This window comes from Montipora capricornis, chromosome 3 (genome assembly GCF_036669925.1).
Source record: "Montipora capricornis isolate CH-2021 chromosome 3, ASM3666992v2, whole genome shotgun sequence".
Lineage (NCBI taxonomy): Eukaryota > Metazoa > Cnidaria > Anthozoa > Scleractinia > Acroporidae > Montipora > Montipora capricornis.
Window position 1 is genome coordinate 62,154,270 of NC_090885.1, and position 27,500 is coordinate 62,181,769.

At 39.8% G+C, this 27,500-nt stretch overlaps 2 protein-coding genes across 6 annotated transcripts in view; one reads left to right on the forward strand and one right to left on the reverse strand.

Moving 5' to 3' along the window:
- LOC138043638 (SMC5-SMC6 complex localization factor protein 2-like) overlaps window positions 1-10,896 on the reverse strand; it is a 27,721-nt gene extending 16,825 nt beyond the window's left edge. Inside the window, exons 1-7 of one of the 5 annotated variants that reach the window (XM_068890004.1) lie at window positions 10,802-10,877; window positions 8,796-8,900; window positions 8,033-8,079; window positions 5,409-6,722; window positions 4,640-4,764; window positions 902-1,150; window positions 110-538 (exon numbers count right to left, since the gene is read on the reverse strand). In XM_068890004.1, coding sequence (XP_068746105.1) covers window positions 110-538; window positions 902-1,150; window positions 4,640-4,764; window positions 5,409-6,681 — 2,076 coding nt within the window. In that variant the 5' untranslated portion in view covers window positions 6,682-6,722; window positions 8,033-8,079; window positions 8,796-8,900; window positions 10,802-10,877. Of the gene's footprint in view, window positions 1-109; window positions 539-901; window positions 1,151-4,639; window positions 4,765-5,408; window positions 6,723-8,032; window positions 8,080-8,795; window positions 8,901-10,596; window positions 10,685-10,725 lie in introns of those variants that run through there. The other 4 variants (XM_068890000.1, XM_068890002.1, XM_068890003.1 and 1 more) reach the window with 4 other exon arrangements.
- Window positions 10,897-15,969: 5,073 nt separating this feature from the next.
- LOC138040689 (tigger transposable element-derived protein 6-like) lies at window positions 15,970-17,517 on the forward strand. The gene has a single exon (XM_068886368.1). The coding sequence runs from the start codon at window positions 15,970-15,972 to the stop codon at window positions 17,515-17,517; it is 1,548 nt and encodes a 515-aa protein (XP_068742469.1).
- The last annotated feature ends 9,983 nt before the right edge of the window (window positions 17,518-27,500 follow it).

Consider the following 27,500-nt stretch of genomic DNA (forward strand, 5'->3'; position numbering starts at 1 on the left):
CTATTATTATTATTATTATTATTATTATTACTATTATTATTATTATTATTATTATTATTATTATTATTATTATTATTATTATTACTACTATTAATTATCATAAATGTACCTCATCAGGCCACTGCATTTCTCCATAACAGTTCATCACTGCTGCAAGGCACATCTCAACGTCGAACACAACAGTTTGAAGTCTCATATCCAAAGCCAAGCGACAAAACATAACCACCAAGTTTCTCAAGTCCTGAATGGTGAAAGACTTTGGACACTTTTGTAGGCAGTGTGTGACAAACTGCACAAGATGCATAATGTTTACGACAGGGAAGCATTCAGTTTGAGGACTGCTGCTGGTTGGATCCATTTGGATCTCGCCCGAACAAATCTCCGCAGAAAACATTTCCTTGATGTTTAGTGCATCCACAAGATCCCCAGGATAAAGCGTTGGTATTGTTGCACCAAGAGAAAGTAACTCTTTCATTATCTTCTTAATACTTGGGACCCATAGTGAACCTCTTGGGTTGGGGGGTAAATCATCTCTCTTCTGTAAAAAAGCAAAGAAAATACAAGCTTGATCCAAGATGGCTTAAGAAACACACTTTGGTTCAAATAAACCATTGCTTTATAATAATGTCCTAACCTTTTTTAAACTTAACAAACAGCGCTGACTTTTTACTCGTTAAAATTTAGGGATGTTACTTTCAAGCTCAAATGTCTATTCAAAACTTTTGTGCACTACATGTGTATATTTCAGGAAACTCAACTTACAAAAAAACTGAGTCACTATCTATTAACAATGTTACCAATTCCACTTTACACATGTTTTCTTTTTCTTTTTGCATTAACTCCCTGTAATGCCAGTTGTTCAAAGCTGTGGTACAATGAGTTTTACACGCACAAATTGTACCTCTGTGGCTGCTTCAGTTAATGTCCATAGGATCTGAAATGAAGAACTGATGATATGCTGGTCCCTGTGCCGACACAGTATCTGAAACAGCCAATACGCAACATCAGCAGGACAGAACCTATCCAAGTAGTGCTGCAGTATCCAGCCACCACAGAGTAATTCTTGCAGGTCACTGCTTGATGCCACCACCAGCTTGCCTTCAAATGTGTCACATTCTGGAGAAGGGTTTATCAACAGGGATGGAACATCCTGTGAATGAATGCAATCACAGGCAAAATAATTATAATAATAAATGACAATAATAATTGATTAAAAAGACAAACGCAACTAGATTCATTTTGACAACGTTTCGACATCGTCCGATGTCATTGCCAGGCAATGAATTTTAATCGGATGAAGCATAACTTATAGTACAAGAACAATAGAACAATAGAACAATATATACAATAGTACGCTAACAAAAAATGTGAAATCTAAGTAAATAGTTTTGCCCTGACAGAGTCTGACTGTACATTAAGTGATGGTTTCAATTCTTTGATGTAGAACATCTCATGAATTAAGCAATCAAATTTCGATGCGCATTTCTTTAAGACACTAAAACTCGCCGCTGGGGGTGCTGTTGTTTGGCCATGATCTGCTAGGCGGTGCCTCCCGATAGCTGAGTATCTATGTTCCTCAATTCGTTGATGCAAGTGGCGAGCTGTATAGCCAACATAGCTCGCATCACACGAGCCACATTGAAATTTGTAGACGACTAGTTGTTGGCTGACTAATGATGGTTTGGGCTCACGGAATTTAAGGACATCCTCGAGCTTGCGGCTGACAAAAACTGGCTGTAGATCTATATCCAGTTTCTTATTTAGCTGAGTAAGTTGGCGCTTCACAATATCGGCTGGTTTTTGGTCAATAAATGGCAAGACGATTGAAACAAAGAAGTAAGATAACCACAAGCGTATACAGAAAAACTACCAACAAAGGCCTCTTGTTGCACTACCAGAGTCATGTGGACAACAAATACAAGAAATCTCTACTCAAGACAATGCTTCACCGGGCGTACAGTCTGTCCTCAACGACCGAGCTGTTTGAAGAAGAATGTGGAAACATAAGATCAATTTTTCACAAGCTACGATACCCGTCTGAATTGATTGAGGCAACCATCCGTAACTTTATCAATACATCAGATGTCGAATCACAATCTACCAGCAATAATAATAAAAGCACCATTAGAATCGTCTTGCCATTTATTGACCAAAAACCAGCCGATATTGTGAAGCGCCAACTTACTCAGCTAAATAAGAAACTGGATATAGATCTACAGCCAGTTTTTGTCAGCCGCAAGCTCGAGGATGTCCTTAAATTCCGTGAGCCCAAACCATCATTAGTCAGCCAACAACTAGTCGTCTACAAATTTCAATGTGGCTCGTGTGATGCGAGCTATGTTGGCTATACAGCTCGTCACTTGCATCAACGAATTGAGGAACATAGATACTCAGCTATCGGGAGGCACCGCCTAGCAGATCATGGCCAAACAACAGCACCCCCAGCGGCGAGTTTTAGTGTCTTAAAGAAATGCGCATCGAAATTTGATTGCTTAATTCATGAGATGTTCTACATCAAAGAATTGAAACCATCACTTAATGTACAGTCAGACTCTGTCAGGGCAAAACTATTTACTTAGATTTCACATTTTTTGTTAGCGTACTATTGTATATATTGTTCTATTGTTCTATTGTTCTTGTACTATAAGTTATGCTTCATCCGATTAAAATTCATTGCCTGACGATGACATCGGACGATGTCGAAACGTTGTCAAAATGAATCTAGTTGCGTTTGTCTTTTTAATCAATTTTATCACAAGATCTAGACTTATTGACAATAATAATAGTAACAATAATAATAATAATAATAATAATAACAATACTTTATATAACCAAGTATCACCTAGGGGCTACACAATGTGTTTAAAAGTGAAGATGAAAATACAAATTAAGAATAAAAAGTAGCGATATAAAATAATGACTTTTTGACAGCTCCATGCCATCATTCTCAATTTCAACTAAAAACATTATGTGAGTTCATAATAGTGAACATAGGTGTGAAAGTCTCAGTGCATATGATTAATAAGAGAAGATAAAATAAAATAAAATTCCAAGCATGGTGCGCTTGAACTGTCAAATAATGTTAAATCGTGTACATCGACTCTCATCTTCATCTGATCTTTTCGCTGCTGAACATGATAACCTGAAAAGAGATCTTTCTCAAGCCTAAGTACCCTGAAGGACTCATTAATTCTACAATCACCAGATTCATTGAGTCGCAAGACCAAGAACAAGTACTCAAGATATTCAGGTTAATAAGCCCGTTCAGCTTATTCTACCCTTTAAAGATCAACGATCAGCCGACATGTAGTACGAAGACAGCTCTCCGATCTCGTGAAGAAAATTAACAGCGACTTGCTCCCAGTGTTTTACAGGCCAGAAAATTGCTGATGAGATCAAAGTGACAGAACCCAAACCACCTCTTATTAATGAACAATGCCTTGTTTATGAATACAAATGTTACCGGTATCTGTGTGATGTTAGATTATGTGGGCTATACATGCCGACACCTACCTCAGTGCATTAATGAAAATAAGCATACTGTCCTTGTTAAACACCTGCGGGACATACACAATCTGAGGAACAAAGATCTCCGTGACCAGTTTACAATTCTCACGAAATGCTGTCGGGGGCTGGATTGTTTAATTTATGAAATGCTCAAACAATAAACCAACACTAAGCACTCAATCTGACTCCATTAAAGCAAAACTTTCTATTTGAACGTTCAAGCACACCACGCTTGGAATTTTATTTATTTTATTTTCTCTTATTAATCATAATTATGTGCTGAGACTTTCAAACGTAAATTCACTATAAATTATTATGAACTCACCTAATTTTTTTAGTTGACTTTGAGAATGACGGCATGGAGCCGTCCAAACAGTGAAACTTCATTCTTTTATATCACTGCTTTTTGTTCTTAATTGCTTATCAAAAACCTTAGTAATTAGAAAATACAAATTAAAAAAAACAAGAGTAATGGTAAAACTCTGGAGCCAGTTGCTTGAAGTCTGGTTAGGGCTAACCATTGGTTAAGAGGTATCAAACCCTATTGGTTTCCATGGTTTAACACTAGTTAGCGCCAACCATGCTTCAAGCAACCCGGGCCTGAAATCCAAGTCTTAATTCACTAAAAATCAGTGTTGTGTCATATATGTACACAATGCATGTCTGGACATGGTCAAATTATAGAATTCCATAGCATACTAGCCAGATGTGACCATGAATTGTGCATAAATTTCAAACTGAAAGAAGGCATCTGGAGACATATGCTACATGTAGATCCTCTTAAATTACATTTTTTCATCAGCCTACTACAGTATCTAGAAACTTTGCAACCAAGCAAGAAGAATACTAGCAGAGAATGTCCCTGAAAGCAGGCAGCCTACAAATTTAACCAGCTGAAAGTCACTGAAAGAGACCTTTTTGCTCCAGAAATTCATCGGAATCACGTAGGTTAAGAGGATTTCTTTAAGGCTCACTGTTCAAGAGAGCCCACCTCCATGTACATGTACATGAAACTTTCTCTCTGCGATATTCCATTACCAGTGGTGGGATGGCCAGGGAGAAAAGCCTTTTAGACAAGCCTCCAAAGAGAAAGTACATGTATTGTCTTGTTGGACAACAAAATGTGGCTTACTGTTACATAGGGGTGAAACAGTGGAAAGATGTCCTCCCCTGACAGTTCTTCAGAAAAATCATGAACATCCACAAGGAACTTCTTGATATCCTTTGGCAACATACAGTCTTTCAGGTCACGCCCATCTGAATTACAAAACACTCTCAAAATATTAATGTTTATCACTAAGCTACTACCGGTATACAGACAACACTTGAACAACAAATCCACAATATCTACTGTATAAGACAAACAGTAAAAACATGTAAATTATAATATGAATTTGTTAAATACATAATTTGGAAAAATTTAAATTAATTTATCAAATTATGCAAATAATGCTTCGTGTCACTTGTGATTTATAATGTACATGTACATGTATTTGAACTAAGTACATTAATTTTTTACGATTCAAAGCACCAACTCAGGCATGTAAACTATTCACATCTAGATGACCTACATGTAACCTGTAACCAAGGCAAAATTTATTTCCCCTTAACCCATTCACTCCTAAACCAGCCATACTTAGTATTTTACTGTGTCTAACGCCAGACGATTTTACTTGTCAATGGGGAACCCCCAGAGTCAATACATTAAATTAATCACTCACTGAAAAACTATGCCCCATTAGCACCCCTAAACCGGCCTAAACCCGCCATACTTAGTATTTTACTCTGTCTAATGCCAGACAATTTTACTCGTCAATGGGGAACCCCCTGCAGGAATCAATGGGTTTACATGCAACTGAATTGGGAAAAATATATACAAAAAGTTGATTTTCAATTTTTACCATCAAAGAGTTCCTCTTCAGATTCAATGTCACTGAAAGCACTCGGCACGTGAACATCACAAATGCCTCCTCTTTCCAATCCTCGTTGCAACTCTGCTTCCATCTCTGCAAGTTCTGCATCCTTCTCCCCGTGCATTGCTTTCTCCTTTATCAGCTTGTCAAAAGAGAGTTTGTATTTGATTTTCTCTTCTCTTTTAACATCGCTAATAATTGGGGATGGTGTGCAATATGATGGTGCGACTCCTTTTTCTGGAGTTTTTATGATTGGTTTAAGTTGAAACTTTGAAGAAAGGAAAATTGGTGGTGTTAAAAGATCTTCGTCAGAAGAACTGGAGCCTTCAGAGATACCATGATTTGAGTCTCTGTCAAGATCACTTGAAGGCTTTTCAAACAGCTCACAATTTGCATTGTATTTAACTTCACTGAGATCATTGAATGTTTCATCGCATTCTGAATCTTTACAATTCTCAAAGGAAACAGATTTCTCCAAATCCGACAAGTTGCACCCAATGATCTTGCTAGAGTCCTTAAAACATTTGCTACTATCAAAACTGCCACAAGAATACTGGTCATTCTGATCTCCCTCAATGAGATCATTGTTACTGTTTTTTGGGTCTTTGTTGACAATGTTTACATTCAATTTATCATGATCAAGTGACTCTTTGGCCCAGGGCCAGGAGACTGCTGGTGCCTTGGATATCTGCTGAGAGTATTCCACGGATTCCTCTTTTTCCCAATGATCATTAACACTATCATGATCTGTTCTGGCAGTATCAACACAAGAGCTTTCTTCAGTTAAAGAGAATTCTCGCCTATTTGACTCTGCAAGCAAAAGACTTTCTTTGTTTCCACTCCCTTTAGCATCCACCCCTGGTTCATTTATGGAAGAAATATCTAAACCTTGATTTTGTGTGCTAGTGAAGCTCCCATGACATGTATTATATAAACAAGCACTGTCTTCATCAGCTGAATAGAATGTATCCCCACAGTCCATGCTAGTCAATTCTCCCTGATCTCCCACTACTGCTGGACAGTAAATTTTGTTCTCAGTTTTTTTACAGTATTTTGTATCAGTAATGGGGGTCGAGTGTTCTGGATGGCTTGTGGCTGAAATTGACTCATCATTTAGCAATGCCTCATTTTCTAAGTTATGACTGTTCTCTTTGCTCTTTTCAGCACTTTTGTCCATGCATGATGCATTGCGTGCTGCACTTGCCACTTGATGATTTACAAGTATTGGTTCCCTGTGCTCATCTGTCTTTGTTGTCTTCATTTTTGCAGGATCCTCAGCCAAACCACAACTCCTTCTATTCCCTGAAAATAACAAAAAAATAAAAAGGGGGACCAGACTGAATAGCATAAATTAAAACAGTCACCAAGATATATAATCTAAACTGAGTTGTTAACTCTTAAGTGATCCTTGTTTGATAACTATCAATCAAAGTAACCTAATTAAAATGACAATAACATACATGTACCAAAAGCATGCTAAAAATTATTGACCAAATTAATAAATTAAAAATGGTGAATTGAACTTCTTCTTTAGGAAGAGAGTTCCATCAGTTGATTGTTCATTTTCACAAGCCCAACATACATGTAATCTGGACATAAATATTAATCTTGGCAACCATGTGTTCTTTACTAAAAGTGATAAGTTTTAATGCTCCATAATATGGATTATACCTCAATGGAATTTAATGTCTGGTTTGTACTGTAAGTGAAGGTCGCAGTGGGCTTGTAAGCTGAGAGGAAAAAGTTGAGTAGTTAAGGTTTGCTGTGTTAAGTAATCATTTGTAAGGAGAAGGTAAAGGTTGGCAACGGTTTATTGTACATCTGTAAATTGTTGTACTAAGTTTGTATATCAGCTTTCAAGTTGTAAGACGCTGGTAATAATAAGACAAAGACGACCCCAAGGACAGACAGGGAGGAGTCTACAAGATCACATGCTGTGATTGCCAGGCCACTTGCATTGGTGAAACTGGCAGGAACCCTAAATACGTACATGATTTACCAAACACAAACAAGCGATTACAGCTGTAAGAATGGTGATCTCAATAACAATATTGCTAAAAACCACTCAAGAACAAGACACACTATCAACTACATGTAGGACTCTGTTGAGCACATGTATTACTAAGCGCATCACAGTTGAAAGCTGGTACATGTCTGTATGCAAACTTAGAACAAACTACATTTAACTATTGCCACCCTCTACCCGCGCCTTACAAATGGTTACTTAACAGAAAACCTTAACTACACACAACTTCTTCCACTCAGCTTACAAACCAACTGCGACCTTCACTCACAAACAGGATCATAATGCACCAATTACCAGAGCATCACTACATTCCTTTGAATTTCCAACCATCACTTGACTCTGAAGATGACTTCCACTCAGGTTGTCAAAATTTCGGTTATTGTCAACAGCCGTTCTCAGGACTACTTTCACCAAGATGATCAAAATAATTCCATCGAGCTACGTAACTCCTGGGTCCAAACCTTTTTTCCAATATTGATTATTATCAATAACCAAACAAAATTCAACACGCTTTAGGATATCTTCTTCCACATGTTTATAAACCTTTCATTAATCCTGCTAATCGTTTAAGACAAAAATACAGTACCTGTTTGGGGTCCCAAACTCTTGAAAAACTTTGTGATTGACTGAATTCTTGAAAGAATAATATTAACAAACAAGAGCTATTATTATCTTCTGACCTTGCCATGCATTAAGAATTCTTATAATCTACTGTACATTCACATATAATGATAATTTATTACATTGAGGTAAAAATTATCGGGAAAAATGCGCGACATTTCGACCGAACTTCGGTCATTATCAAGCTTAAAAGTGAAGATAAAATTTTGCATACATATAAATATAACTGAAAACTATGAAGTAAAAGTATGTAAAGTATGAGAATGTACAAAAGGGGGTGTTAAAAACATGCAAGAATAAAAAAGGATTAAAACACTTTCGCACGAATTGAGTCTGACTGTACATTGAGGCTGGGTCTCAGTTCATTAATTAAAAACATTTCATAAATGAGACAGTCAAACTTGCTCTTGCACTTTTTTAAGATGGGAAAATTCCTCGTAAGGTCATTGGGCACATGGGAATGTTCCAAACCGAAATGCTTTCCAATGGAGGAAGACGCATTCTTGTGCTCGTGAACGCGTTGCTGCAAATGCCGCCGTGTGTAACCAACATAACCTGCATCACACAGGTCACATTTAAATTGATAAACAAGGGATTGTTGGTCGACAATGGAGGCTTGACTTCGCGTGGTTTCAGATGCTGTTTAATCTTGTGGCTAACAAAATAATTTTTATGGGCTGGAAGGTCACTTGAATTTTCTGGCTCAGATCTTTAAGTTGTGCTCTTACAATATCGGCTGAAGACTGGTCCTTACAATGGCAGAACAACGGGAACCGCTTTAAATTCGTTGTTAACAGCTGGTAATTCGAGAACAGGTTGATCAGAAGCTTTGACTGCGATAAAGAGTGAGATGGTGGAATTAATTAACCTGTCTGGATAACTAAGACGAGAAAACACCACTTTGAGCCGATTACATTCATCGGAAAAGTATGACCAGTTGAATGAGAGGCGGAAGGCACGATCAAGCATAGTTTTCAATAAGCCGCACTTGTAGTGATCATCAACATGGCTCTTGTAATGCAGCAAAAGGCCAGTGTTGGTAGGTATGACAAATTGAGGTAGTTTTTACCTCAATTTGTTTTAAAAAGCCTTTACTTATGAGGATTTATTACATTATCCATTTAATAAATTAATAACTTTCATCTTAAATCTTTACAGTCATGAGCAAATCCAATGGTTGCAGAAAAAAAACAAAAACAGAGGACCAATTGCAGAATACCTGCATCTCTAGCTACACGGTGCAGCGTGCAATGCGTCTACGTGGCTACTCAAGTTGTTATTTATTCTTGATAATTCACTCAAGTTCTTGGGAAAGTGGCTACGCGTCTACTCCATTGAAATTTATTCATAATTTGCTCAAGTTCTCTGGAAGGTAGCTACGCGTAGACCTATGTGGCTACTTCATTGTAATTTATTGATAATTCACTCAAGTTCTCTGGAAGGTGGTTACTCATCCACACAGCTACTCTGTTGTAACTTATTCATAATTCAGCAAAGTTACTTGAGCCCTAATTACATGTAACTGCTGATAAACACTACTACTGAAAGCTAACCAGTTTGAAATCTGTGCCTAGCCCTAATAACTGTACATACATGTATGCAATACAATAACTGAAACGTAATCAATTCGAAATCAGTGCCTAGGCCTAATTTGCATTTCTGAGTATTCTTTTTCTAACAGCTATGCACAATAGCTAGTGTTGTGGGATATTCTGCAATTTAGCCAATTGCAATTGCATGTATGTGTAGTAAGCTGGCATGATAAATTAAGATATTTAACTAGCATTTCCAGACAAGTATACACATGCACAGTTGTATAAGGCAGGGTGGTTACAACTGTTCCTGCTATAAATGGTTTGCAACCAATCTCTGGAGACCCTGATAACCATTATGTACATTAACCATGATTATGTACATTAACCATTATGTAACCATTATGGGTAAAAGTTAAGAATCCGATCCCACCAACGCGTCGGCCAACGCGTCGGCCAACGTGTCGGTCGATACACCACCGACACACGTTATAAGTTTAAACAGCGGCCAACGCGTCAGGCGGACAGTCGACCGACAGTTGACCGACAGTCAGCCGACGCGTTGGCCGACGCGTTGGTGGGATCGCATTCTTAACTTTTACCATGTAATGTACAATTGCTGGTGGACAAACAAAAGGAGCTAATGAGAGACTAATAAGAGATCTTTTGTTTTCGTCCACCAACATGGCGGCGATGACGTCACGTGGCAACCACCTATTGATGTCAATGAGCTAATTATTTTCCAGAAACTTGACATTTCAATGAAGATAAGGAAGAATTGACATGACAGGAGGAATTCAAATTTGAAAAAAAAAGACAGCCACATTGTGCAAAATGAAGTCTGTTTGTACGAGGTACAGACAGGCATAAAAAATAAGTAAGGCTACGGTTGCAAATAATGTAATTTTGTTAACAATAATTCTGGCTCGTCTTTCATATACCGGATCCGAAATGAATAATGTCCGTAAAACAAAAGAAAAAAACAATATAGCAATACCTAATCAGAAATTCCTAATCGGAATGACAATGGCTCTTTTGTCGTCCGTCACTTTTGTCCGGTATATGAAAGTGTATACAGTGTATTCCTGAATAAAATTATTCTACATGAAAAGGGAGAGCATCTCACGTGTGTTGTGCCACTAAACTCTAAAATCTGCACGGTAGCATGATCACTCCACTAAAGAACCACCGTTTTCTCCTACCCTTTTCCCTTTTCCAAAGATCCTAGCTTTCTTTTCATCTTAGCAACGACAGGCCTTATCGTTTTGACAGTCGGTTTGACGCCATCTTGTATTTTGGGCGCCAATTCCCACATTCACACGATAGACTGCTGACTTGACTTGCCCGCAGTCGCCTATATTTATAACATGCCGTCCTCTTGGGGCTCTCATGTCCTCAGACCTTTTTATTTCGTGCCTCTCGTGCCTCAAAAACGAAACGTACCTATTTTGACTTCAGGGTGAACTATTTATACAGTGAGGTAGAGTGGCCAATCAAAACAGAGTTTGTAATTGCAAATCTAGACATCTATAGATGCAAAAACAAACTTGTGTACACGTGGACCTAAAGTATCGCCAGTCATAGTGCTGACAAGCACAAAAGTGAAGGGAATGATCATAAATAGGAAGTTTTGACTATCTGAATGATTTTGGTTTAGTTTTAAGCGATAAATTGTTGGAAATTTCAAAATTATTTTTTTTCGTGTTAATGAGTAATGTAAATAATCTTCGCACATGGTAATAAATTGGGTTAACCAGGAACCAGTTATTGTAAAGTTAAGAGAATCATATGTAACACGCGTAACTATAAGGTAATAGAAAATTCACGGAAAACGGAATTTGAAATTTTATGCAGTGGCACTTGAAGGTAACATAGTTATTGCTGGTTTTCTCAGTCACACCATCATCAAAACCATTCTACAAATAAAGTCAAAAATCAAAGAAACAAAAGGAGATCAATATTCAAACTGTCTCGCAAAGATTCAGGTCTGTGCGATGTTTCGTTTGGGAGATATTCGAAAAAATGTTTTACTCAAATCTGTAAGGCTTTGTATGGAGACGCCATGTTTCTGTCCCTCTAAGGGGAACAAATAAGGCGGCCGGAAGCTAACAAAAACATATGTCCTCGAGTTTTGCTATAAAAAGCCTATAGTCGTCTTCTGAGGGCTCACAAACATCTAGATGAGTACTTATTCTCATACAAGGACTATTCAGATTGCGAAATCTCAGCGGTAAGTCTTTTTAAACCTACGTGGCAGCATTCTCGACCGCCATTTTAATATCGTGCCACGCAAAATCGCAGAAATTTAGAAATTTAATCTTGCTTTATCAAAAGACGAAAAACCCTATTAAACTGAAAAGTTGCAAAAAAGATAAGTCTTCAGCTGTTCTAATAACTAACTAAACTAAAATCTCAAAAGGATTGATAACTCCTTATTTTTTAATTCTGGTGACGTCACGTGAAAACCAAGACTTTAAAATTTATGCTTTGATGTACAACGGAAATGAACAAAAATCAGTCTTTCTCTTTAATGGTTGAGAGTATCAGACTTCTCGTCATTCAGACAGTTGACGGTCCAAATTTCTATCTTAATTTTTCGAGAGTTTCAATAGACGAAGCCAAATCAATATGAAAGACCGAGTGAGCCACACTATAGTATTTTATCTTTTCTCCTGCCCTTGGCTTGCCATTCCGGAAACGATGCACTATCTCTTTTTGAAGTAATTTCTTGTTACAACAGTGGGCGTCCTCAAAGAATTCTCAAGTGAACAAAAGAATTAAAAATTAAGATCTTTTGTTTCCCCATCTTCAATCAATTTCAATTAAGTGGGCGAGAGGTTTCAAATTTCTCTTTTTGTTCTGTGCAAAATGGTAGCCCACCCACCTCCCGCGGGGTGGCTTGACGTCTTGAACGGCTCGTTGTTGCATTCGAATGGATGATGTAGTGTACAAGATTCCTTGCGAATGCGGTTAAGTCTACATCGGGCAAACAGGGAGATCTATGAAAGAGAGAATCAAGGAGCAAGCAAAGATACACGATTCGCTTGTACCCAGTCCTCTGACGTCTCTGAGCACGGGCACGAGACCGTCAACTGTCCGCTTTGAAACGAGGTAAAATTCCTTGTCGGGACCCTCACTGGTAAACAGCTCAGGGAAACAGCATAGCGGCGGACCGCACTGGAAACAATTTACCAACGAAGCAATGTAGGATCGAAATGCCCCAATCACAGCCGACCATCGTGTTACAAATGATCGAGTGTGACTAGTCCACCTCATCGCCTGATGAAGACCAGCAGTAAAAAGTTGAAACGCCGCGATCTACATTGCATCTAAAATAACTACATCGTGAGACAAAAGATAAAACTCCATATTATTATTGTAACTACCATATTATTATTGAAACTTTTGTTTTCATGCTAATAAGACTTTCTAGCCCCGCTACGACGAGCAAATTTCAAAAGCAGATTTGTTTCAAATGAGGGCAGTAGGTCTAATTAACATTGATACTGCTAAGTCTCAGAAAAACTGACAAAAACACGAACAAGATCAGAGGAAACAGTGAGCATGAGTAACTACACTGCAGGCCGCTAGCCACCTCTTCCTCCTCCTCCCCTCGACCCTCCCCTCTGTTTGCCATACGCATACTTGAGCCCCTAAGCTGGTCTGTGTGTCGGCGCCACACCAAATTAGGACCAACTTTCACTTCATTGGCCCATATCACTCAATGTCCAAACAAAAGACTTTGCCAGTCGAACCTCTCATTCAGTGTGAGACCGGACGGGCAAAGAGAATGCAAAGACAAAGCCTTTATTCCCCACGGACTCCAAATGGCCGCCGAGTGATAAAGGTGAACAGGGCAAGGTACCGCGCTGTGCTCGGATCATACCAGTTACCCACTTAGTACTACAAGTGTCGTTGCGCGTTATCACTCTCTAGCAAATGGAGAGGTTTCTGGTTGTCCGACCAGTTGTGGAGACAGTTTTTTCTATCTGGCGGTTGTTGACCTTCAAGCGGAGATCTCGTTTCAACAGGTCCAGCCGAGTGCACAGTCGTCTTCCAAAAAATAACTGAGATGGCGGCTCACCAGTGGTCGAATGCGGTGCACTTCTGTAACCTAACAAGAACCTTGTCAACTTAATGTTTAGAGGTTTCACTTCTGGCTCACTTTTCATGCCTGATTTCAAGCTCTGCACGCAGCGCTTAGCTAAACCATTAGTGGCAGGGTGATAAGGTGATGATGTTACATGCTTCATTGCATTTCTCTTGAGGAAAAGCTCGAATTCTTCAGATTTAACTGCAGTCCATTGTCGCTCACTAGTTGCACCGGGACACCATGCCTAGCAAGGAGGTTTTGAAGCTTCTGGATGGTCTTTGTTGAGGTGGTAGTGTCCATTCTCTCTAGTTCCAATCATTTTGAATAAGCATCCACGGCAATCATATGGCCAAGGAAGGGGCCAGCAAAATCAATACACGGATACACTGCCGGGGCGAGAAAGTCCATTCCCAAGGATGTAAGGTGTTTTTCTAGGCTCTTCCGGCAGCAGTTCACTGGAAACCCGAGGAAGATCTTGCAGTATCTTCATTTCCTTATCCATGTAGCTTCGGGCTAGGGCCTTCATCTTCACCACTCCTAGATGTCCTCGATGAAGTTCTTCAAGAACTTTCAGCCGAAGCTTACGGGGTACTGCGATTCTGATTCCTCAAATCAGAGAGCCACCAAGGATCAAAATTTCATCTCTGCGGGAGTAGAAGGGCTCAAGAGCTTCTGCCACGAGCTCCTTCCAACACTTTATCCATGGTTCGTTGCCAGATCGCTGGTGCAGAGGTGATACCAAAAACCAGACGGTTATACTGGAAGAAACCCATATGGGTATTGAAGGTGAGGTATGATTTCCTTGAATCCGAGTTTCCATCTCTAACTGGTGGTATGCTTGATGGAGATCGATCTTAGAGAATTTCTGTACTCCAGCAAGGCTTACAAAAATGGCTTCAATACGTAGAAGGGGGTACTGTTCTGCTTTTAGTTCTGTATTTTAGTTCTGGACTGTGACCTTGAAATAGTCTGACAGAACCATCCTTCTTAGGAAGTGGCACAATGGGTGTGGCGGCCAATTCACTTCATTCAGTTCAACTTTAGTTATAATCCCTTCATTCTGAAGTCCTCTCAATTCTTCCTCCACTTTTGGTTTCAAGGCGTAATTATATATAAGGCACTGGCCTTTATTTAACAAAGTGTGCTTGGTGATCCTCCTTGAGGGTTAACTTTGCCTGGGCTGATGTAAATGTGCCCAACTTGTCTTCGAAGACATCGGAATACAGTCAACTCTCTCATAGCGACCACTTCTCGTAAGCGACCACCTCCCGTAAGCGACCACTTCGTAAACAACCGTTCTGTCTCTCAGTTAAATACTGTTCCCAGAGCTCTCTCGTAAGCGACCACCACTCAAATTTCTAAAGCGACCGCGACCACTTTTTAGGCCACAAATTTGACATATTCTTTTGTTTTCTGTTTCTGGTAAGCGACCACCCAACATAATCATGTATGATCGTTAGTGAATCACTACTCAGAAGTGACAAAAGTTCAATTTTTAATGACGCTACCCCGGACTGCTGACAGATAACAACAGTTTACATTAATTGTTACAGTGATCTGTTCCAAAATGATATACTGTCAGTACAAGTTCATCAGAAGAATGCATAGATTGGCCAGGCGCTATTCAATGTGAAATATGCCAGTGCTTTCAATCTTTTCTTTAAGCCATAGAATAGAAATGTCATTGTCTCCGTAGAAAATGTAACTGCAGGGAATTTCCAGTCCATAACCTGCTCCTCGATTTACACGTTTTTCTGTTATAATGGCCTTTCCATTGTTGGTCCTTCGTTTCAAGAATTTGCTGACATACTGAGACATTTGTAATGGTATGTGGCCGACAATTTCGTCTTCTTTTGACACGGTGTTGGGATGTTCGGCTTCAGTAAAATTTCTTGACAGCGGCCTCACTACTACAACTGCCTTTCCATCTTTTTCATTCAGTGGCTCACGTTTCAGTCTACGTTGCTCACCAATTTCGGGAACCCATGTTGTTTCATCCTTGTAGACATGATAACCTCGTATAAATGAATGAACCGTGATGCTTGAAAAATTCTTTTTCTCCATGTGGACTTCAAACGGAGCGAATCGATGGTGAATGATAGGCAAATGACGAAGATTTTCAGTTCTGTTACTGCACGTGTTACACGTTGGTTGCGTGGAGGTTGTTCAAGTTTGATTGGCATCTGCACTTTGTATCCTTAACGCGTGAGATAAAGATAAAATACTCGTGGGAATTTCCCACATTTGTACATGCACGTGTGCTCAACAGGGTTAAAGATGAGGAACTGTGTTAAATGCTCAAGTCTTACGAATTATATTTGTCTGAGGTGTGCAAAACCTGTCTGTAACAAGTCTAAAGAATGTTCATCCCCTGCTGACGAAGACAGCCTAGGCTGGAAAGCTGGTGTATCGGTGGCTTATTGCGTTTCTTGTTTTGACGTGCCGACCCCGAAGGTGGCCAAGCAAGCAAGAATCCCAGTTAAGGACATCAAACCAGTTACAAAGAAATTCACAGCGAAGAAGCCACCAATGCCCCCACAAGCTAATGATGGTCAAAGGAAATGTCTTCCCCTGAAAGAAAAAATAGAAGTCATCCGGAAATCTAACGAGGGTAACAGCACGAGAAAGTTAGCGAAAATATTTGATGGCGGGAAAACACAGATTGTCAAAATCCTGAAGCAGAAAGCTAGGATTCTAGAATCGTGGAACTCTAATGAAGGAGCTCAATCTCAAAAGAGATTGAATGTTGAAAAGTATGGCGAAATCAATGGTTTGTTGTGGAAATGGTATACCAGAGCAAGAGAGTCAAATATCCCTGTTGATGGCCCCATGCTGGTCGAAGAAGCGCGAATCATAGCTGAGAGAATTGGAGATGACACATTTAAAGGAACAAGTGGTTGGCTAGACAAGTGGAAAAAGAGACATAAAATCGGCCAAATGAATATTTCTGGGGAAGAGGGAGATGTAAGCCAAGAGACGATAGACAGCTGGAATGAAAGATTGAAAGAGCTAACTAAGGGCTACTCACCGAGGGATATATGGAATGAGGACGAAACTGGCTGTTTCTGGAAGGCGATGCTTCAGAAATCGCTCTCTCAAAAGGGGAAACGCTGTAGGGGCAGCAAAAATGCGAAGCAACGAATAACCTCTGCATTCTTTGTGAATGTAGCGGGCAACAAAGAGGCCCTTATTGTGATAGGAAGTAGCAGACGACCGCGCTGCTTCGCACGTTTGGCAAATCCATCATACCCCTGCGGTGCCCAGTACTTCAGCAACGAGAAGGCGTGGATGAGAACCGAGATAATGGTTACTATCCTTACCAGGTTGAACAACCGTCTGAAAAGAGAGGAAAGGCATATTATCCTTTTCTTAGACAATGCACCATGTCATCCATCCTCGCTGACAGACATGTTCTCCAACATTAAAGTGGCCTTTCTACCGAAGAACACCACATCGCGCACGCAGCCCCTGGATGCTGGTATAATCAAGGTGTGGAAGATCTACTACAAAAGGAAGTTGCTGCGGCATATCGTTAGTCAAGTTGACGGAGAACACTCTGCCAGCGAGATAGTAAAGTCTGTGAACCTCCTAATGGCCGTGCGATGGATGGTAAATGCGTGGGACGAAGTCAAGTGCGAGGTAATCAGTAAGTGTTTCAGACATGTTGGAATGTACCCCTCAGCCATGGAATTGGATGAAGATGACGATGACCCGTTTGCCGGTGAGGAGTTACTAGACCTTGAAGCCCTGGTGCAGAAGATGTTTAAGAAAGGTATTGACGCTGCACCCTATGCTGCCTTCGACGATGATGCGGACGCCTATTAATATTACTCCTTAGATCCCGCCGACCCTGACTGGAGGGAGACCCTACGAGATGAGGTTATCGCTACTCACGTAAACAGCAACAAGACGGAAATAGCAACTGATTCCGACAGTGATGATAGCAGTGACCATGCTCCCTTACCAATCCCAGCGGTGCAAACAGTTAAAGGAGCACTTGATCTCGTGCGTCAGATCGCTGAGTTTGCAGATTATCGGAGTTGCGAGGATTTGTCTAGTGCAGTCACGAAAGTGTCTGATATTATTGTTGACATGAGGCTTAAGTCACAGAAGCAATCGAGCATTCTAGATTTCGTGGATAAGCGATCGAATGAGACCGAGTAATGTAAATACATTATTAAGATTTCAAGTACAGTATATGCACCCCATGTTTGACGTTGTTTTCCTAGGTTTTGTTCGGTTTAAATTTCAGGTGATTTTCATTAACATGAGACACATTGACAAGTACTGTACACTCCACTCTACCAAGAGAAAATGAGGAGACAGAGAGGGAGGTTCCCGGTCCAGCCCTTGGGATATGTCATGCCCACGAAAGTTATTTTTAGACGAGCGGAAGTCTGTCTTCCGAGACGTCCGCATGCATTTTGAAAAGACATGATGAATATTTATTCATCAGCCTTCCACGTGCGCCGCCATTTTCTCTTTTCACTAAGAACCTGAGAGCGAGACAAGACTGCATGCGGACGTCCCGGAAGACAGACTTCCGACTTCCGCTCGTCTAAAAATAACTTTCGTGGACATGACATATCCCGGTCAACGCCCTGAGACTCCCTCTCTGTCCTCTCATTTTCTCTTGACTCTACGTAATCGCTAGTTGTTGTCCTTCAGTAGCATTTGGAGTAATGATTCAAAGTTCGAGTGAGGCCTAACACTACTGTGAATTTTTTGTACCCAATTATTCCATCAGGGATCAACCCTAGTATTGGAATTGGGCCCACACAAGGACAGAGAAAAACTCTGACCAGGGTGGGATTTGAACCCACGACCTTCGGATTAGATCACCGCTGCTCTACCGACTGAGCTACAAGGCCAGAACGGGAGCTGGCCGTGGGTATGTGAGATGTTATTCACAAGGACAAATTAGGCTCGGCCCAAGCCTAATTTTAGGTAATCGCTAGTTGTGTGGGCCCAATTCCAATACTAGGGTTGATCCCTGATGGAATAATTGGGTAAAAAACTTCACAGTAGTGTTAGGCCTCACTCGAACTTTGAATCATTACTCCACTATACTTTTCCGAAACTTGTTGCATGTGAAAAAAATCAAATAAATTAGTTTCTATTTGCCTAATTTTAGCTGATTAGGCAATATGTTTATGTAATTAATTGATCAATCCAGTGTTCGACTTATTTCATTGATCTTTCCCGTAAGCGACCACCTCCCGTAAGCGACCACTTTGTCGTGCACCAAGGGTGGTCGCTTACGAGAGAGTTGACTGTACTCAAAACGCTCAACTGAGCTTAATTAAGGGCTGGTGGCATCTTGTGAAACTTGCAATGGTTTATAAAATCCCAGTCTAAGTGTATATTGTGTAACCAATCTCTCCCCATCAAAACACGACCCTTACTCTTCACAACAAACATATTCTTCCCTGTGTAGGTTTTCCTTTTGTGCAAAGAATGTCTGCCACGACAGACACGGCAGGCACGTGAGGGACTGATTTGAGCTCTTTTTGCAACTAGGCAGCATCGCGAATGGCAGTTTCCATCGCTACAGCAATCTCGACAGCTTTATCGTATTTCAGTTTAACTTCCGCCTCGGAGAGCAATCGCCTTTCATAGTCCACACAGAAGTGCTTCGTTTAATTAAGTTAGCGCCCAAATTGCAATGTGTCGCAAAATGTGTTAACTCGGCCACGTAAGACTGAATACTTTCTCCTTCGAGTTGATTTCCTTGGTAAAAACAGAACCTTTCAGCAATTTCCAGTGGTTTAGGACTCAAATGTTCTTGTAGGGTTGTGACTATCTCTTGAAAAGACTTAGTAGCTGTTTTTTTCCGGCGCGAGAAGATCCTTCCGCAGCGTATAAGTCTTAATTCCCGCCGATCACACTCAAATAAGGTTGGCACTTTGTGGTGCTTATCGATGTCGTTTGCCATGAAAAACTCTTCCACTCGCTCCACATAGGTCCCCCAAATGTCCTTTGTATGATCAAAATCTCTATATTAACAATGGTGGCCATTGCTTATTGAATTTATCCTTGTCGCCACTGTTTAGTCTCAGAAAAACTGATAAACACCCGAACAAAAGGAAACAGCGTGCATGCGTAATGTACACAGGCCGCTAGCCAAATACACTACAGGTATAAAAGATATGCAACGACCCCACATGGTGTACATGTGTAGCCTGATTTCAGAAGGTCCAGGTCGCTCGTATCATGAACTCTACTCGGGAGTAGAGTGCGTGACAACATTGACCGAATGCAAAAATGGCCGCCAACAAATTATTCTTTTGTCTTTGTGTTAATTAGCCTAACTAGCCTCGTTTTACAGCCCAAATTCTTTCAATTTTAGGGGTGTGAACGAGGCTAGTTAGTCTAATTAACACTGAGACAAAAGAATAATTTGTTGGCGGCCATTTTTGCATTCGATCAATAGTATGCGGAATGAGTGGAGTAGTTGCTCTGTCTTTTCTCATATTTTTCAAAGTATTTGTTGTTTTTGATTGGTCATTTGCCTTTGTCTTCCTGAAACGCCGTTCTAGCCTATCGCTTATGAAAAGAAGCAAGAGACCACTGCCAGAGCCCACTACTGTCGCAATAAACACTTCGTCGCTAAGATGACCCGAAATGTTTGCTTGTCACTTTTCCCATGGTCTTCTATTATCTCACGCCCTACAGCGGGTTCCCACTAGAGTTTATCCTCAGATCTTATGCAAAATTTGGTCCAGGCTTTTCGTGCTAACAGCTCTCGCGTTTACGCGCGCGCAGCTTTCACAAGCTGCTGGCGCTTGAGCGTAAGGTAGGAAACGAAAGAGACTTCGCGCAGCGAGTCTATTGTAGCTTCCGACGGAAAGTGTCACCAACCATCTAAGATCATCAAAGCGCTCTTGTTTTTTCTTTTTGGCATTTCCGCAGCGCTCGCATATCAAACATTGAAACGCTAGTCAATATTTGCCAACGTGTTTCACTGCAGTTTTAAAAGACTGTGAAATCCTGGTCAGTGGCGGGTTATTTCTGTTCACTTGAAACAGGTCGGACTATAAGCCTTCACATAGTAAGAAGCTTTTAATAAAATTGTCTTTTCTTGCTGTAGACAATTTCACCCTTTTTTCGCTCAGAAATTGCCAAATTCAAGTATAAGTCGCCACAAGTAGATCTTGTCTTTAGTTCAAGGTAAATTCCCGGAATCTGAAAATATGAAAGAACGACTAAATGACATTTGATGGAAGAGTTTTCTTAGCTTTTATCACCCAGCGTATCAAAGGCATCGGTTACAACTGTCAGAGCATTGTTAAGGCATTGACCATTAGAACATGACGAAAGGTCATTAAAGGATATAGGACAGATAGAAGCATATTCACAAAAGAGGATACAATGAATTATTCATTTACGGCTAAAATCAGTTATACCCAGGCATAAATTTCAGCGGAAGAAAACCGTTCCCCGTTTTCATAAAAGACCCACCACCGAGATGATTGATTGGGTTCTCTTGAAGCTCATCAATTAATCAATTCAGACATTGATTGTCAAGAAGTACTTTGTCTTGCTAAGCCGATTTGTTTCCACGATAAAAGGCGACTAAGACTGGGATGTTTTTCATGTATTAATTTATTTGTTTCTAGTGGGATTTTAATTTCAACTTTTCTTATTAGTGAAACCTGCAATATTTCAGCGTGAAATGAAAGTGTTGCTCTCGTTTAACATATTTCAAACGACAATGTTCACGACCTGAACCCTGATTAAACTGTGTACTGCGTATTAGCATGCCATTATGTCCTCGGAAATAATATGCGTTATACTTATTATTTTCGATGAAGAAAATAATTCAATACATTTCTTGCGCCCTCAAAAAGCTATATATAGCTAGGCCTCCGGTTAGATACCTGATTCTTAACAGGTTCCAGAAAACCGGAATCAGGTTCATTCAATCTTCAGATTAACTCTGTAAAGTTAAGTTGCTCCCATTCGATGTTTGTTGATCGCCAAAATATCGTGGTCCACGTAGAAATGGCTTTGAGTGGGATAAACCAGAGGATTTAGTATCTTGCATTAACTTTTCGGAAGTCGGTGTCTTTAGTGGTGACTCATCGTCTACCCAAAATTCGCATTTGAATAAAGCGCCGAGAGGTACTAGTTTTAGCTGGTCTTCCTGATCCAGACGCAGGCATGGGCAAATATCTACCCATCAAGGCTTTCCCTCCATGCTGATCCTTTCTTGTTCGAGGAGATGCGCTTTCGATAGCTGTTTTGTGAAGTCTCTTGTGGTCAGTTGTGGTCATCTTTTGTTTTACGCATAAAATGATCTCGTAAATCAAAACTAAATACAAAACTCCGACCATGAACTCATTGAGACTTTCCATTTCTCTCAACTTAGCTAATATTTCTATTGCCGATCAAAGCGTGCACAAACCGGCCGCAATCATTGCATGTGCGTAGAAGGAGTGAGTTGGCTTAAAATCGAAAAAATTGCGGATCCTTTGTCTAATTGTGAAAAACCTCAGAGACGTTTGAACAGCAATTACTAAAGATTCACAGAGTGGTTTGTGTTTGTGATTTGTGCTTCAGTTGCAGCTGTTTCAAAAACATGTTAGAGAGGAACGCGCGAAATCAGTTTTAAATAATCAATTATGATAAGGTAGAGCGATTAAAAAATAACAAAATTTGGAATAATAAAGAATTTTTTTCTGCCTTCGACGATGCGTACATAATCTACACCGAAAAGATCTTCTGTATCTTTAATGACTAGAAGTCAACTGAAGCTCAAAATATTCATAACAAGGACTTTTAAATATTGATGGGGAACTGAAAATCTGCGCCCCAAGCAATTATTAATTTCGGCGTTAAAACTCGAAAAACTCCTCGGTCTGTGGGCATCAATTTTTAATCGTTTCCTGTACCGGATACTTTCTGAAATGAACGGATTCTCTTACTCGTCAAGTTTTTAAAACTTGAAGAAGAAATATGAACACACCTTTTGGATCCCTTTTACAAAAAAATGGACACAAAAATTAGGGCCACTACGGAGAACTTAAGATCATGATACTATCAAACTAATATTACATCTTTGCCTTGCAAATTGCCTCCTGTTGGGATTAAAGCTAAATTACATAGAATATTTTCTTTCTTGAAAGCATAAGGAAAGGTGGAAATTTTATGTTGTTTTTGATGAGTAAGCCACGTTTTCTGATAAATTGAACAGCGTGAGTCAGGTCTTCTCCAATCTGGGAATATTCACAAATGAAACCTGGGATAACCTCGTTAAAATATCAACATGGCGATTTTAACAGTGTTTAATAAGTAATTTGAAAAAAAATAGAACAGTGGTTTATCTCTAATTGTATAGTATGGTTGAAACTAATTCCGGCATTCATTTCACCTTTTATATTATGAAAGAGCTTACAAAGCAGACTTTATTCATGAACCAACAACGAACGGTTTCTTCATAAAGAAAAAGAAAGAAAATATTCAGTTTACATTTATGGGGGAAAAGTATTTGAAATTGTGCTTGTCGCGCAGAGTAAAAACCAGTCTCTGGGTTGCAGAGGGCGACTGTGGACACCTAAAAAAAAAAACAACAGCAAACAAAGACCAAGACGCTGACCACGTACTCAGTAACTTGATTAAGATTTTTAAGGAGCCGCTAGGGAAGAGGCCGCTAACAATATTAAGAATGGAAAATGATGCGAGGCTTGTCAAAGGCTGTCTGTTAAAGTGAAGCTGACTTAAATATTGATATTTTATTGTTAAAGGAGTAAATCCACCTGTTATTGTCATCGATTAACTGCCGACCGGTAAGCTCAGTCGGGAGAACATCGGCGGACTATCGTGCGCGGGGTCGGAGGTTTAACGGGACTCGAACCCATGACCGCGCGATTGCGCTAGACAGTGCTCCACAATGGGTTACGAGTCACCTTGGGAGCTGGTCTGCAGCGACGTTCATCCTTTGCAATTTTTTTAGTTACTGACTCCGAGCTATAAAGAGATATATATGAACTGCGGAAAGGAGTATTTCAAGATTTTTTTAACTAAATCATCGCAGTTACAAACGTTGCTTAAGTAATAACGAAAGGAAAGCCTGAAAAATCCATTATTGAAGAGGATTTCCACCTGCGAAAAGGTGCACGTGCAGGTCTTTGCTCCACGAAGTAACGCGAGCGAAGTCAAAACAAAGATCACAATCGCCCAACTCTTGTTTATGCAAAGTCAAAATTTACTCTCCAAGACGCGTACGACGTTATTTATCACCAGGTAATTCCATCATTTTGGAAATAGCAGCTACTTTATTATTCATCTGCGTCACAAGTTTTCACTGATTTTGGGCCTCATTTTGTTGAAACTCAAGCCCGCTTCCAACAGGCCTGTGAACCCTTCCTGCTTACAGAGCAATACTAAAAAACTTCTCCCATATCACATTTGAGCCTTAAGCTCGAAAATTCAATACACAACATGATATCATAATTCACAAAGGCAGAAAATACCACAGAATCCTTTTCCAGCGAAAATTTTATTGAAACAAACAACATATTTGCTCTTAGAGGTGAAAACCTCTTCCTATTTCATTGCGTGCGTGAAGACAAGAAACTCAATTGTGTCAAATTACCATGTACTTCAGGTAAATACTGCTCACTTTGATTTCGTCTCGACGGGCGATAGATTGTTGTCGAAGTCCAGTACTCGTCGCTTTTGAGATTCATGCCTAGTTTATCCAACTGGCTTTCCATTATTGAGCTCCATAAGGGTATATTTTGTTTAAGGATCCACTAAAACGCCATTCGCGTTGCATGACTTTCGACGCCATTGCAGGCTAAGTTGATGATTCTACTGTGTCCACCAGAGAAATCTACGCAGTTCCACTACCCTCTCGATCCTAAGAAAATACGCGCAGAAGGCTCTATACACAAAGACACCACTTACCAGGGGAGTGACAGGCAAGACTTTTACCGACACGGAAAAAAAAAAAAAAAAAAAAAAAAGAAAACAAACAAACTAAACGCAGACCTCGACTGGGTTTGCCCATAGGCAACCCAGTAATAAGCTAGCCTCCTTGTTAAAGGAATATGATGATATTTTAAAAGGCATAGGAAAGGTTACTGATTTTGAGCACGTTCAATCACCCTAACGTCAAACTTGTCAGTCAATACCTAAGATGAAGGAAAGGTTACGTTTATACAAACGTTGGCCGTGTAGCACTTATATTTTAAACAGAATTAACTGAATTAACTACACTTACTTCAGTTAATACCTAAGATGTAATTGTTGCAGTCAATAATGAGCTTGATAGAATGCTTGAAGACGATATTATTGAAGAGGTAACTGAAGCCAGCCCGTGGGTTTCTAATTTACTAATCAAAGTTCCCAAACAATCTGGTCATCAAGAGTATGCACTTTATGAGAAGTAAATAAGACAGTAATAAAAGAGTGTTTTGTTTTATCTAAGGTCAAGGATACTCATTCGTCACGTTGAAAGAGACGACCTCTTGCGAAGTCATCAAGGCGCAGAGTGATATTTTCACTAGATTCGGATTTCCGGACGAAATTGCTTCCGATAATTTAATTTATCATTTCAGAATTTGAGACCTTTCTCAAATCGTGTGGAATTACCGTAAATCTTCTATTTAACTGCTGAGTTAGACGCACGCTTCAGGAACTTCGTAACCGTCCTCAAACATATTCTAATGAACAAATGGCATCTTATACAAAACCAGCCCTTACTAAGAGAAATCTTGAAAAATCCTCTCCTAATTTCATGTAGGAAAGGGAGGTCTTTAAAAGATGTACTTGTTAGAGAAAAACTCTGGGGTTGAATTTCCTATCTTGACCAATAATAGTCGTGTTTGGCTTGTCTACACCTTGAACACAATTACAAGTTGTCTGAATTAAGAGCTTTAAAAGACTTGTTGTGGTGTTTTATATACCCTCTGTTGCACTTTTTTTTCAACTTCGCATAAGAGGACACCGTCCCGTAAGGGAAGAGTTACCCTTGGTCCCGAGGGTGTCCGCGTACGGGGGGTTCAAGTGTAACACCAATGGCTGGTGAAAGTTATAAACATGTCAATCAAAATAAAATCATACTACATGTATGTTAAATTAGTAATGAACATCAACCTTCCATTTAGTTCACCTGCAACTTGTAGTTTCTGCTCACTAGGGTGACATTAAATTTTTCTGTTTATCTTTATACCAGGGCCTTTGTTGCCATTGAAAAGTTGTTAAGTAAAATATGTAGATTAGTTTGTAATTAACATTATTGGTAAAGTTATTTTTATTGCAACGGTTTCAAATAACTTGTGTTTTCACTTTCCGTTTACGAAGTCTAGCATTTATTATTATTCCACAAATTAAAGCTACAAGAACAGTTTTGAAATCCTTACAAGTCATAACAACTTTCAATATCTTAAAAAAATATTTAATTTCTCTCTGTTTGCCTCTATGTCAACGTCAAGCAGTTTTAACATTGCAAAACTGGTCAAATTATGTACTTTTTCCGTCTTTTTGAATTTTGACCTAAACACAACAGGCTGTTTATTGTTTTAGTTTGAATCACATTTTTTAAGCTAGACAATAAATACATTTACTCTGCTATGATGATACTGTTTTGTGTCTTGTTATACAAGTCAACACAGAATGATACCAGCCATCAAGAGTCATCCAAATCATATTTGGTAAATTTCCGGCACTTGAATTTCCTGCACATGTACGCATTGCGTACCTATTTTTAAACATGTCTTGACTTTCAGATGGACATGACCTCTTGGATCCCCGCAGAGCCCAGAAAGGACGTATTAAACTCCAAAAGAATTTATTTACCTTAAGTTGCCAATTTTGCAAAGTCATCGTGATCAAAACACACGTCCGAGCAAAAAGAACGCGAACAGACTTCCGGTTTGATCGAAAACGAGATTAATTAAAACGTCAAGAAGGGTTTATTTGTGTAGGCATTTTTTTTCCAGTGCCAACAATGTGTAATGCTATTAATTTATCAATCCCCGGTCATGAATTCGAGTTCTGTAAACATTTTAGCCGTTCAAAACAGAAGTATTTATAGCGCCATTCACGAGAGACAAGTGTCTGCATCTCCTTTATCACCGACCCTGAATTATTTCCGGATTTTTGTGCTGGGCTCTCGAACACTTTAATTTTCGTTACAGTTAACCTCCTACACAGGCGTAATCCATCGCGACAAGGCAGATTGACAGGAGAAAAAAGGAGAGATGTCTGGCCAACCACGAAAACAGCAAACAATAAACATTGAAATGAGCAATAACAATAATGATAATAAACATCATCATAAACTTTATTTAAGTGTCAAGGGCATTTAGTACTGGATCACTAATTGGGGAAACTGTACAAATCAACTCATACCTATGGCGTTCATTACTGCTCAAAACACTTTGAGCACATTTTAGACGTACAGACACCTTTGGCAAGTCCAGGGGGTCATATTTCAGTAGGAAAGATTACGCCGTAAATGTTACGTCGTGATATTGTCAAAGGTGTCTGTACGTCCAAAATGTGCTCAAAGTGTTTTGAGCAGTAATGAACGCCATAATACCAAATTGGGGGATGGTTTTTGAGGAGAGGGGAAAACCGGAGTAGCCGAAGAAAAACTTCTAGGAGCTGAGTAGTGAACCAACAAACTCAATTCACGTGTAGCGCCAAGTCTGGTGAATGGGAAGCAAGTGCTCTCACCACTGTGCCCTCCCTACTCGTTAAAAGTCCCGACACTGAATCCAGAATGACTTGATGTAAGGTTGGTTCTCATATGATGGCCCCCGATCGTTTCGATGGCCGCTGTCACATCAAATGACGGC